This window comes from Hemitrygon akajei, chromosome 7 (genome assembly GCF_048418815.1).
Source record: "Hemitrygon akajei chromosome 7, sHemAka1.3, whole genome shotgun sequence".
Lineage (NCBI taxonomy): Eukaryota > Metazoa > Chordata > Chondrichthyes > Myliobatiformes > Dasyatidae > Hemitrygon > Hemitrygon akajei.
Genome location: NC_133130.1, coordinates 82,431,391 through 82,444,397, shown reverse-complemented (window position 1 = coordinate 82,444,397; position 13,007 = coordinate 82,431,391). Strand labels below are relative to the sequence as shown.

The 13,007-nt window shown below is 39.9% G+C and overlaps 1 protein-coding gene across 2 annotated transcripts in view; it reads left to right on the top strand.

Annotated features, from left to right (window-relative positions):
• plcb1 (phospholipase C beta 1) overlaps positions 1 to 13,007 on the top strand; it is a 950,430-nt gene that overhangs the window by 794,793 nt on the left and 142,630 nt on the right. For both annotated transcript variants that reach the window (XM_073051321.1, XM_073051322.1), the window contains exons 15-16: positions 3,713 to 3,835; positions 6,599 to 6,669. In XM_073051321.1, the coding sequence (XP_072907422.1) occupies positions 3,713 to 3,835; positions 6,599 to 6,669 (194 nt within the window). The remainder of the gene's footprint in view (positions 1 to 3,712; positions 3,836 to 6,598; positions 6,670 to 13,007) is intronic.

Sequence of the window (13,007 nt, the reverse complement as noted above, 5' to 3'; positions counted from 1 at the left end):
CTGCCCCCCACCTTTTCCTTCGCTACATTGACAACTACATTGATGTTGCTTCCTGCACCCATGCTGAGCTCGTCAATTTCATCGACTTTGCCTCTAACTTCCACCCAGCCCTCAAATTCACTTTGCACTTTCCTCCGTCTCTTCAGTTCAGTTCCCATGCCCCAGCAATTCTAGTGTAAACTCTCCCTTAGCAAACCTCCCCGCCAGGATATTGGTCCCCCTGGGATTCAAGTTCAACCCGTCCTTTTGTACAGGTCATGCCTGCCCTAAAAGAGGTCCCAATAATCCAGAAATCTGAATCCCTGCCCCCCTGCTCCAATCCCTCAGTCATGCATTTATCCTCCACCTCACTCTATTCCTTTACTCACTGTCGTGAGGCATAGACAGTAATCTGGAGATTACTACCTTTGTGGTCCTGCTTCTCAACTTCCTTCCTAACTCCCTGTAGTCTGTTTTCAGGACCTCCTGAAGGGCAAGGGCAATGGATTTTCCATACCAGATTGTAATGCAGCCAGTCAATATGCTCTCCACCGGACATCTATCAAATATTATCAAAGCTTTAGATGTTATTCAGATTCAGTTTATTGTCATTTAGAAACCACAAATGCAATGCAGTTAAAAAATGAGACAACGTTCCTCCAGAATGATATCACAAAAGCACATGACAAAACAGACTACACCAGAAAATCCACATAACGTTTGGCAATCCCCAATCCAGAGTTTGGAGAGGCTGCTGCGTATTAATATCGCGCTACCATCTTAGCGCTTTCCCCGGAAAGGAATTCCAATCCCACCAGACAAAACAAGACCAAAAACTAAAGCTACAAGACCTGCACAAAACCACATAGTTACAACAGTGCAAACAATAGCATAATTGATAAAAAAAAAACAGACCATGGGCACAGCAAAAATAGTCCAAAGATGTTAAAAGACTATAAGTTCAAAAGAAACCACCACACAGTTTCCACAAATCCTCAGGGTCCCGATAGACTCGCCATCCCACACCAGCGGCAGAAGGGAATACCCCCGCTATGGACTTCCACGGCGCTGCCCGACTCAGCCTCGCAGACGCAGCACACATTGAAAGCGCTCCAACTGCATCGGACTCTGAGTGCGTCGAACCTCCAAGCCTCCGACCATCCCCTCTGGCACAGCTTCTCTGAGCACCATCCTCTGCCGAGCGTATTAAGACGCCCCCGCCAACGGCCATTGGCAATGTGACCCCGAGGACTGGGGGCCTGTTCTTCCCAGCAGAGTCCCGGACCTCACAGCAGCAGCAGCAACGAAGAAGGTCTTCCTGGAGATTTCCAGATGTTCCTCCATGCTTCCACGTCCATTTTTCATCCGGTTATGATTGCGCACGGCACCCCGCTTCACAAATAACAGATAATCAGCTCCGGAGTGGCCGCTGCAAGCTGCGTCACGCCGCCATCTTGGATTCAATGGTTTTGCAACAGGATTAACACTTATGTCAAATCTTCGCAAACTCCTAAGGAAGTAACAGTGTTGTCCTGTTCCCTTTGTAATTGCACTGACGTGCTGGGCCCAGGACAGGTCCTCTGAGATGGTGACACCCAGGAATTTAAAGTTGCTGACCCTCTCCATCTCTGATCTTCCGACGAGGACTGGCTTGTAGACCTCTGGTGCCCTCCCCGTAAAGTCAATATCAGCTCCTTGGTCTTTCTGGCATTGAGTAAGAGGTTGTTGTTGTGGCACCACTCAACCAGATTTTTCAATCTCCCTCCTGATGGTTAAGGGGCAGTAACTGTTCCCGAACCTGGTGGTTTGAGTCCAGAGGTTCCTGTACCTTCTTCCTGATGGCAGCCTTGAGAAGAGAGCATGGCCTGGATGATTGGGGGTCCTTGATGATGGATGCTACTTTTTGTAGGCTTTTCTGTTCAAATATCACATGATCAGTTCCCCAGAAAATGTTTCACCATATTTGGAGATCAGAATTGCACAAAAAAGTGCTAAAATAAGAACCTGGCTTAATTATGAATGACTACTCATAATAGCCTCCCGTCTGTCAATTTTCTGCAAGGAACAATTTGCTGTTTGGTTGAGAACATTACCCTTCGTTTATGTTGTGACTGACTGTTGCACACTATCCTTGTTGTGACATGGCCAGAACTGTAAACAGTATTTCTCTATGGTCTTCCATGGTTGTGTATTCTGTGCCTTGGTTAATGAACGCAAGCATCCCATATTCCTTCTTAACCATCCTTTTCTACCAGTGTTGCCATCCCTAGTGATCTTCAAACTTGTACATCAAGGTCTCTCACTTCCTCAGTGCTCTCCGGGATTCTACCATTCATTGAGTCTGTCTTACCTTTACCTGACCTCTACGAAATGCATCATGTTGCATTGATGTGTATTAAGTTTTATCTGCCATTGCTGTACCCAATTTACCAACAGTTCAATTACTGAAAATTACATTCAAATTATTGATCTATATGACAAACAGCGAGGGTCCCTGCACAGAATCCTGTGGTACATCACTGGTCAAAGGCTTACAATCACATTCAGAGCACTAAATCATCACCCTCCATCTCCTATTATCAAGTAAATTGATAATAAATCCAGTCATGTTAATTATAAGCTCCAAAATACTATATTTGTATGCATTAAATCTGACTACAGCCTCTCCTTGAATGATTCATTGTTGCTTCTCTGTATGCTATACCGAGAACAGAACAGTGCCAGTTACCTCAGGCACAAGCATTATCTGAATAGATGGTCAATACAGCGTTCTCTATTTTTCAATCACTAATAACTTGGTTTTCATTAAGAAGCATTGATCGTCTTATCTGTAATGTGTTAAAGGCTGTGTTTACGCACACAGACGCGTTCATACATTAAAATTTCAGGAGCTTATCTTTGAGGCCTTTGTGATTGTGTTCCTCCAAGGCTTCGAAGAAATATCCTTCAGATCTTGTTGCTGAAAACCAAGTTATCAGTGCTTGAAGTACAGAAAAGACAAGAAACAGAGATCAGGTCGTGCTTGATCTGAGTTGCAAGGTATTTACATGGATGTAGCTAGGACTATAGGGAAAGGTTGGCCAGTTTAGGTCTTTGTTCCTTGAACTGTAGTTGGTGGGGCTAAGAGTGAAAGGGGCCGAAAGCAGGAAATTGGGACTAGTCGGGTGGACTCTGTGATCAGCAAGTACTTGCAGAGCTAAAGGGCTTGTGTTCATGCAGTACTGCTCTATGACCAGTCTCTTAAAATAGAGTTGCTTAGAAATGCATTTTTGCAATAGATGGTGAATCTCTGGACTTCGTTGCTGCAGAGTGCTCTGGAGGATAGATCATCAAGCTGTACACAGATACATTTTTGAAAGATTGGGGGATTGAGGACTGTGAGGAACTGGCTCAGAAGAAGCCAGAGTGGATCAGCCATAATCACATTAAACGGCAGAGCAGGTCTGAGGGGCCTAATGGCTGACTCCTGTTCTATTTCCTTGATTTCTCATGTGTTCTTGTGAAGAGAGTAACTCTGCGAAGGTTTCAGGCTAATTAATTTTCATTGATAAATTAGTGTTTATCATATTCTATTTCAGTCTCCAGTTAGAATCATTATGTAAAAGGCTACATGTAACAGTTTATATCTTATAGTTTGGTAACTTCTTGTGAGGTCAACTAACATTAAACTTATGTTCTTTTTTTAAATTTGCACATGTTTAAAATTTTAATTACTCCATCCTCTGTACAACAGCCTCATCCAACCACGAGGAACCGGATGTGACCCAGCAGTCCAGCGCGGATGGAGTGGAAAAACCTGTGGAAAAGTCAGGGAAGGAGGTGACGGAGCAGAAGGCAATTGGCAGAAAATCAATAGGTCAGAAAATATGTACTTATTTTCAGCATTGCCCTAGGACAGATTATCTCGTACTTGATGAATAAACATGCTGCTAATGAGAAGGTTAGGTAGTTAAATGCAAACCAATATATGCTTACCAGTGGGCTTATAACAAACGTAACAGTGCATTACTGGAGAAATCATTGTGGAATTGTCAGAATGGAAGTAGATCTTACAGCTCCTTGAATCTCTTCCTTGATGGTCAGTTGACCAGTGGGAGTGTGAAGAGAGTCAGCTGAGGCCCAAAACGAAGTTTGTTAGAACAATTCGTAACTGCCCAAGCACACATTGGCATCTCACAGTAAAACTTACAAATCCCACACCCCTCCTTTACATTGCCCTTTGACCTATCCACTGAGGTTCCATTGGCCCTAACACTGTTGGCTAACAAAGATCTATTAAATACATCATGAACTTGGACTAATTTTATGTTTTGCTCTGCATTTTCCTCCTCTAGTAACTTCCTGGAGTATATTTCCTAGAATCACATGGGTACTAATCTGTTAGATTTAAATACATAGACCATTTGATTAAAATGGCAGAGGGAGAAATGTAGTGCAAAGATTCCATACCAAAGTGAGCCTGGCTTATGTGAGAGCTCATGGACGAAGTGCCCCTGTTTCATGACAAGCTGTCAGGCTGAGGGAATTAATTAAAAATTAATTTATTATTATTAACAACTTGAGTTCCATGATGAATTTGTCAATCCAGTCTCCAGGCTAAAACATAAGCATTCCTTGATAAGCTGAAGAGGTCTGTCAGAAAAAGGAGGCCTCGATAATCTTTGAAATCGACTGTAAATTCCTTCACAGAGATGGATGTGCACAGAGGCCAGGGCTGACAGGGCTCGAGGTTGAGTATGATTTATTGAAGGGAAGCAAAATGACAGGTCTGTTCAGACGTTGTTTGATGCCACAGTCCTAGCAGCATGCCAGTGCTTCCCAGTAGTCACCCTGTTTTCTTACCCCTTCCTGTTATCAATCATATTTAATAATAACGATGTGTTTATATTGAACCCTCAATGCAGAAAAATGTAGGCAGTTCACACTGATCAAAATAAGACCTCAAGCTGAATAAGGAGATGTTAGAAAAGCAGAAAAAAAAACAACTGCAAATGCTGGAAATCTGAAGTAGCAGCAGAAAATGCTGGAAATACTTAGCAGGTCAGGCAGCATTTGTGAAGAACGAAACCATGTCAACATATTAAATTGAGGACTTTCATTGGTACTGTTCAGTTTTGTCAAGAAATCATCAAACTGAAAGATTACCCGCATTTCTTTTTCCATAGATTCTGCCTGACCTGCTTAATATTTCCATCAATTTTATTTTTACTTAAGACAGGGATTCCCATGCCTGTTTATGCCATAGACTCCTACCAATAACCGAGGGCTCCGGGGACCCCAGATTAAGAGCCCATGATTTAAGGAGGCATTAGCACAACTACCCAAATGCTTTGGATAGGTTTGAAGAAGTAATTTGAAGGTGGAAAGAGACACAGTGAAGAAGTTCCTAGAATTATGGGCTTTCTTTTATAAAGGAGGTATTGAGAGACAGTAAGCAAATTAGAGGAGTGCAGATAGAAGGTCAGGAGGAAATTCCAAACGTCTTAGAGGAGTGGACACAAAAAACATTTGATAATTTTCAGCTGGGTTAGTTATAAGTTAGCAAGCATGGGCTGATAGGTCTAGAGGACAATCTGAATTACGACACAGGCAGCAGAGCTTTGAACGACATCTATCTTTTGGAATACTCAAGCCTCAAGGTATCAAAGGCATGGTGTGGTGGAGTTTATTGATTATTGGTGTTATTGGTTATTGGTGGATATTAACTGCCTGAGGTAAAAGTGCAGCAGGTAGAAGAGAACCCAATGCAAATTATTCTTTTTTTTCAAATATAACTGAGAATGGAAAAAGGAGGGTTCAAACCTAGCCAGTAGTGGGGCATTGAGGAGGATGAATTGGTTGATTTTGACAAGGAGGCCAGATTACCTCATACATTATTATGTCAACTGTCATCATGACATTGATTAGGATTCTTTCAGAACTGTGGCAGGGATGGAAAACAAATTGGAGGGATTCAGTCAAGGAGTTCTAGGTAATATGGACAGCACTTAGGAGTTTACAACACATTAGGGCTTTTGGGTGACTGCAGATGGGACAGTCAACTTCTAAGTATCAAAGTTTGATTTTTTGAGCAAGGCCAATAATAGATACCATCTAAAAACAACCCTCAGCTTTAGTGAGAACAAAGAGACACATCTCCTGAGATATCCAGTTACGAAGGCATTGACTGCTTTATCTTGAAATTTCCTTATTTAAAGGGAAATACAGATAGCTGGGATATCATCAAGGAAAATAAAACAAACCTGAAAATTTTGGTGGACCTAACCCCTTCACCAGCCATTCCTCCAAGAAAGAAATGTTCAACTTGTGATTTGAAAGTAAAATTACTGCATGGATATAGAGATCCCAGGGAAAAGAAATTGGCCACTTCCACATGCTCCTAAATCTTGCTGAAGTTCTTACTAAGGATATTTGCTTAAGTAACCTCTGTTTCATGCAGTCTGTCACCTGAAGCAAGCATCTATGTAATTACTGCACAACCTGATGAAGCCGTGGAGCAGGTTTAACGTAAACTTAACTCACAATTAGTATATCAACAAACCAAAAATATTAACACAATTCAGTTTGTTTTTGCCTCACTAAAAGTAACATCCTGTTGAATATTATCAAATGACTGCAGGAGAAGGAGATGCAGAGAGTGAAGATGAAGATGATGATGATGAAGATTCCAAAAAATCTTCAATGGATGAGGTAGGCAACACTGTTAACTCAACTGTATTACGTTGTGGTATCTGTGCAGTGCTTGATTTCTGGTAAAGCAAGTTCTGCTGAAAGATGAAATTGTTTCTAGGATCCTTACTTTGGAATGGTGTCCAAGTCAAATGATTGGAATCATTTCCAGTTTAGTATATTACTTGAAGCAACACTCTGGGGCATTTCCACACAGGTTCTTTGAAATCAACTTTGCATTCCCTACCTCTAAGCCCAACACTCAAGGCCTTTGGAAATATATTTATATTGTTATTTTGGATCACTGCAGCTGTGGTCAATGTACCTTTTTTTTTGCATGAGTCATTAAACCATAAGTTCATCTTCATCTCCCAAGTGAATTTCCAAGATTTCAATTAGCAATTGAAGAAAAAAGAGGCTTGGTGTGACCTTCATTCTTTTTCATTCCAAATCATTTAGAATTAAAGCACTTGGTTGTCTCTGTATTATTTATGTGGGCTTGTATTGCAATAAAAATGGGAAATACTAGAAATAGTTAATTCATACAGGAAACCTCAGTGAGAGTGGAACAGAGTTAATATTTCAGGTCATTTACTTTTCATTGGGATATACAGAAAATACAGTTTAGAAAGATAAAGTTACATAGAAAAGGCAAAGGGATGGAAAAGAACAAGAAGGCAGATCTGTAACTGGGTGGAAATGAAGAGTGATTGAATGACACAAGAGGTAATGCTGTTGGTAGTATGATGAATGACAAGGCTGCGTTAGGGGGTGGTGTATATAAGGGGAAGACATCTGAAGCTCCAGAGGAGGAATGTGAAAACAAAACTGAATGCTATGCAATCTGAATACAGGACGGAATGGGCAGGTCACCTGTAATTGTTGAATTCAATGGTGAATTTGGAAAGATATATCTAGTTTACGTGGAACATGAAATGTTGTCCATCTAGCTTGCTTTGAGTTTCGTTGGAACATTGTTGATAGGCTTCCCCTGTGTAAAGGAGACCAAGTCACGACTATCAATTGCAGTTTGTTGAATTGGAAGCAGTGCAAATGAACAGCTTCTTTACCTGGTAGAAACGTTTGGGTCTTTGGACAATGGGAAGAGAGCAGGTGTCTCTTAGCATCTTCTAAGTTGCATGGAAAGACGCCATAAGAAGGGGCTTAAGATCTGGTCAAACTGGAAAAGTGAACCAGAGTTTTGTGGAGGGAGTAGTCTCGTTAAATGCAGAAAGGGATGGGGAAGTTGTGGCTGCTGGTATTGTTGCATTGGGTGGGTGGAATATTACAGAGGATGATCTTTTAAAAACAGAGGGTTGCAATTAAACGGTGAAGATATGGTAAACCCCTTCCTGATTCTTAGTGAGACAAGAGAGAATAAGTGCTGTATTGCAAGAAATAGAACAGAAAGAGTTGACATACCCTGTCAACCTCAGTAGAGGAAAAGGGGAGATACTTTGGAAAAGCACTGATATGCAAGATGGCACCATCCAAAAGGAGCAATGAAAATAGGCAAACTGGAAAAATGAAATGGATCATCCCTTAAAGGAAGACTGTGCAGGTGTGTACGTGGTCAAGATAGTGTTAGGAGTTCATTGATTTGTAGTAGATATTGGTGAGCAACTTGTCCTGAAATGGAGGAAAAAGCAGAGAAAGAGAGGGGAAAAGCCTGAAATGAATGTGGGAACAGGCTTGCTAACTTACAGTTACCTGTCATTTTAATTCTCCATCTCAATCCCACTCTAACCTCTATATCTTTGGCCTTCTACATTATTCTGACAAACCTGGATATAATGTTTTGTCAAATAATACCTCATTTCAGAAAACCATAGTGCCACCTGCGAAACTCAACTCCTATTTGCAAGTTCCTCAGATAAACCATTTGTTATTGTCTGCCCTTCACCAATATCTGTCTGCTGACACCATGGTCTCTCCCTGTCTCCACCCAACCACCGACCTTCTGTTCTCTCTGCACCTCCCTATTTCTCTGCAATCTAACATTTATTTTATCCATGACTTTCCCCCAGTTCTGGTGAAAGATCATCACCTTGAAATGTTAACTCTGTTTCCCTCTCCACACACGTTTGCTGGTCTGCTTGGTATGTCTAACGTTTGTTTGCTTCATTTCTCCAGGTAACTGCTTGCTCAATGCTGTAAGAATGTTTTACTTTTGTCAGTTTTGCCGGGATGTCTTACACCAGAACAGAGACCAGTAAAGTTGGAGTTAATGATCAGGGTCTGGAAAGAGGCTGTGTAAACATCAGAATTATGTGGAATTGGGAGGAGCCAAATCAAGTTGAAGAAAATGTAGAAAGGAAGGAGTGCAAACCTTTGGAGAAGAGAAGGAATACATTTGGGAAATATTTCAGTAGGGTGACTTAGTGACACAGTTAGTAGAACTATGTGCCTCACAGTGCCAGCAGTTTGGGTTCAATATTGGCGCCCAGTTGAGTTTGAATGTTCCCCCTTTGACCATGTGAGTTTCCTCAAATTGCTTTGATTTCCTCCACATCCCAAAGATGTAAGGATTGTCCAGTCACAACAGCACACAATGATGGGTCCTTAAGCCCAACACATCCACTCCAACTTTTTGGTCCATCTACACCCATCAAATTTGCCCGCGTTAAGTCTGTTGTTTAAACATAGTGATTGTAATTGTAATACAGCCTCCTTTTGCATTGAGTTTCAGATACCAACCACTCTGTGTGTGAAGCTGCAGGTGGGTTCATTGACCACTTACAGTACATGGCCCCTGGTGCATAGGTGGGCGGTAGAATCTGTGGGAAGTCAATGAGAATGTGATTCCTTGGTGGGCTGGCTCAGATTTGATGGGCTGAATGTCCTCCTTTTATTTTACATCTAAAGAAAATTTGTAAATAATTGTGGAAAAGGGAGTTCAGAATTGGTAGAGTGTAAGAGCAAGAGTGCTTCTACAGCTTCATACATTTCCAGGGAAACGTGGGGCTGTTCGCACTAAGCTTTCACCTAACACCCTGTATAATTGTCTGTGGCACATTACTGTTTCAACATATTTTATATATTCCATTTTATCTGGTGCAGGTAATATGTTTGATATTCAATTTCAGAACTGGTCAGAACTAAGTATTACTTGAGAGTCACAGTGCACCTTCTGAAAAATAAAACTGAGAACAGTTAAATGGGTTTTGCAAATGTTGAGTCTGATTTGCTTCAAATTATAAATTTATCACCTACTGTGTAAGCAATTAACAGTAATTAAAATAAATGTATTTCTGGAAATCATTATTCCTTTGGAATTTATTATCGCATACTGATTGTACAAAAACATCAAAGAGAATTAAGATAATGTTTAACCAAATCATTATTGGGACTTAATTGGATTATTTAAATGAATTTGTGTTATGTCTGATATTTTATATCTGCAGCAGGATGTGAGGTATATACATGCACCTTTATTAATAGTTACAGCACTAACTATGCAGAGAGCAAAGTATCAATAGAATAAAATAGATAGGGATCCAAAATTCAAAGGCAATCATTTGTCCCATACGTTTTAAATTAGATGTAATATTTAAATAAAAAAGCCACTTATCAAAAAGAATTAGGTTTTTGTTTTCTTTGCTTGAAGAGTGAATAAACTTTAGTGCTTGTCCAGTACAGGTACAGATTTGATAAAGTTTTACCTAATGTTTTCCATTAGCTATAAATAAAAAAAACAGTACACAGTACTCTTTCATAGAATAACTGATCTTTTGTTTTTGCATTGTTTGATGAAAATGAAAACAAATTCCATTTATATCACTTATTTTAGCATTCAAAATTATTTGAAGTCATATCACAGAGATATAATTGGACAAAATATGGATAGTAGGATAAGGAAAGACACTCAGAAAGGGAATAAGTTGTCCCAAGAAATTCATGCAAACTAATTTTTAATAAAAGTTTGCATAGACATTTCACATCTTGCTGTAAAATATGAAACATAAAATATGCTAGAAATACATTACATTTTGCACTTGAATACCTCTGTATAGGTTGATAAAATAAAATCATAACTCCCAGGGATGATTTTTTTACCTCCACCTTGTGATAATATGTGCCGAAGATTAATAGTAGTTTTAAGAAATACTGTATTCATTCGACTGACAGGAATGTTGATAACTGTTGGTGAGAGTATAGTACACCATAAAATGAATGAGAATTGAGTGTGTTTTATTGTTTATTTAGACTCTGGTGCTGTTCTCAGTTTCTTACATGGATTTGCACTGTTTGATGTGATTGGGTTTGCGGAGCACAAAGTTCTAAACTCAGATAAAGACCTTAAGCCCTATTGGATATAAATAGCCATGATCACTCTCACTAAAGGGATAGTATACTGAAACTACCCAATCTTCAAAGACTACTCACCTTCCCTGTTTATCCTCCATGATGAGGTTAGCTGCCAATACCCACTAGTTGAGTGGTGAGTCAACCCTCCCTACCAAGGGGAAGATTCTTCTAACTAACAAAACGCAGTTCGTTTATTTTCAATGATGCACATTTAAATCCAAGCTACATTCTTAGAAGATATTTAAAACTCGCAGAGGATTTCTATCTTAAACATTTCCAAATTACAAACCATTTCTTAAACACACAGCACGAAGCGTTTCTTAAGCATAAAGGATTTCTCAAACACAAAGGATTTCCAAACCACAGGTACAACTCTTATAAACTAAAAAGACATACCATGATGCAGACAAATGAATCACCCAGCGCAGAAACCAAAGCTGGAGAAATGTATTCTGATTCACCCCATAATTCTTTCAGGTTTATTAATGTTCTTTACTCTATTCCTAATAAGCCTGAATGCTCTCTTTAGTTATAGCCTTTTTCTCCCACTTGAGTGACTTCACAAGCATATGATATTTCATCGGATATACTTTAACACAAATAGTTAGAAAGCATTTTTGGAGACATAGACATTTTAATGTTCATAGTTCACAAATAATGCTGTGAAGCTAACTTAAAACTCCCAACTATAAACATATCAGTTTTTGATATTATCTACCTTTTCTGCTTGCTTCCTTCAACTAAACAACTTCAGAGTAAGCTTGTCTGTTTGAAGCAACTCATTGTCTCATATTCTACTCTCGAGCAATAATAAAGCAGGTGTAGTGAGCTAGCATCTGCTTTCACAGACAGAGTACATACAAAGTACAGAGCCTGTTTGCTTTAACTTCAGGCTGACTATTGCTTTCCACTTACGTTTTAACAACTGATGACTGACTTCCACTTATGACCAGAAATTGGCAATATATTGTTCGAAGTTTACTTATCTCTGTTTTTGATCTTTCAATTGCCAACTGCTGTTTAGCAGGCAAGATTAGCAAACATGAGACAAGAAGCAAATATTGGTCCTGACTGTAACTGCCAGGTTATGAATAGATTTTTTCCTAACAATTCTGAAGCCAAAGAAAAATAAACAAACCAACATATTTTATGCAAAGCCATGAAAGCAAAGGTGAAGATAAACAGGTGAAAGGGTAGAGGAGGCAGTTCTAGGGGTCAGGACTCAAGAAACTGAGACGCCAGTGGTGAAAAGCAAACAAGACGCTTGCCATTTAAGAGCAGCCAGTTAAAAGTTGCAAAATTAAGAAATGTGGAGAGATCATGAATGTATTTATACACAAAGAGGGGAATTTTAAACAAGATTTTGAAAAAAAACCCCATGTAGATGGAGGCCAAAGGGTAAAACTGGTGATACCTGGAACGTGGTATATCATGTCCCAGTAGAGAGTCACCGGGATTCTTTTTGTGTTCCTCAGCTGCTGCAAACATATCCATGATAAGCAAAGAAAATAAAGGGGAAACTTGCCTCTTAGCAACACTCACAGATCCTGACATCCCGACCTCCCAGTAACTGATCATGCCAGCTCTGAAAAAGTTTCTCTCCCGTAAGGCAGAGGTAATGGGCAGAGCAGAACAATCTGGACAGATACTCTAATACTGTGTCAAGGGAATGACTGACTGCTGAACACATTGTTCATCAAGCGAAATGTTTAAACCAAACCCTATCTCACTCTCTCGGATAAATGTAAGGTCCTGTGGCACTATGTCTAGGAAAGCAGGAGTGGTATCACCATTGACTTGTAAGGCTGATCAACACCTCCACCCACTAACCCACCCCTCCACACCCTCAACCACCATTACTTTGTCGTTTCCTGTCAGTCAGCTTATGTACAGACACTCCTGTGCCTAGCGTCAGTTTATAGAAACACAATCAATCTCTGCATATAACCTATCTTTAATATTTATATTTATTGTATTTTTTATTGTTATTGTGTTCCTTATCTTTTGTGAGGGGGATTGTGCTGCTTTGGACGTACAGTCACAATTGTTCT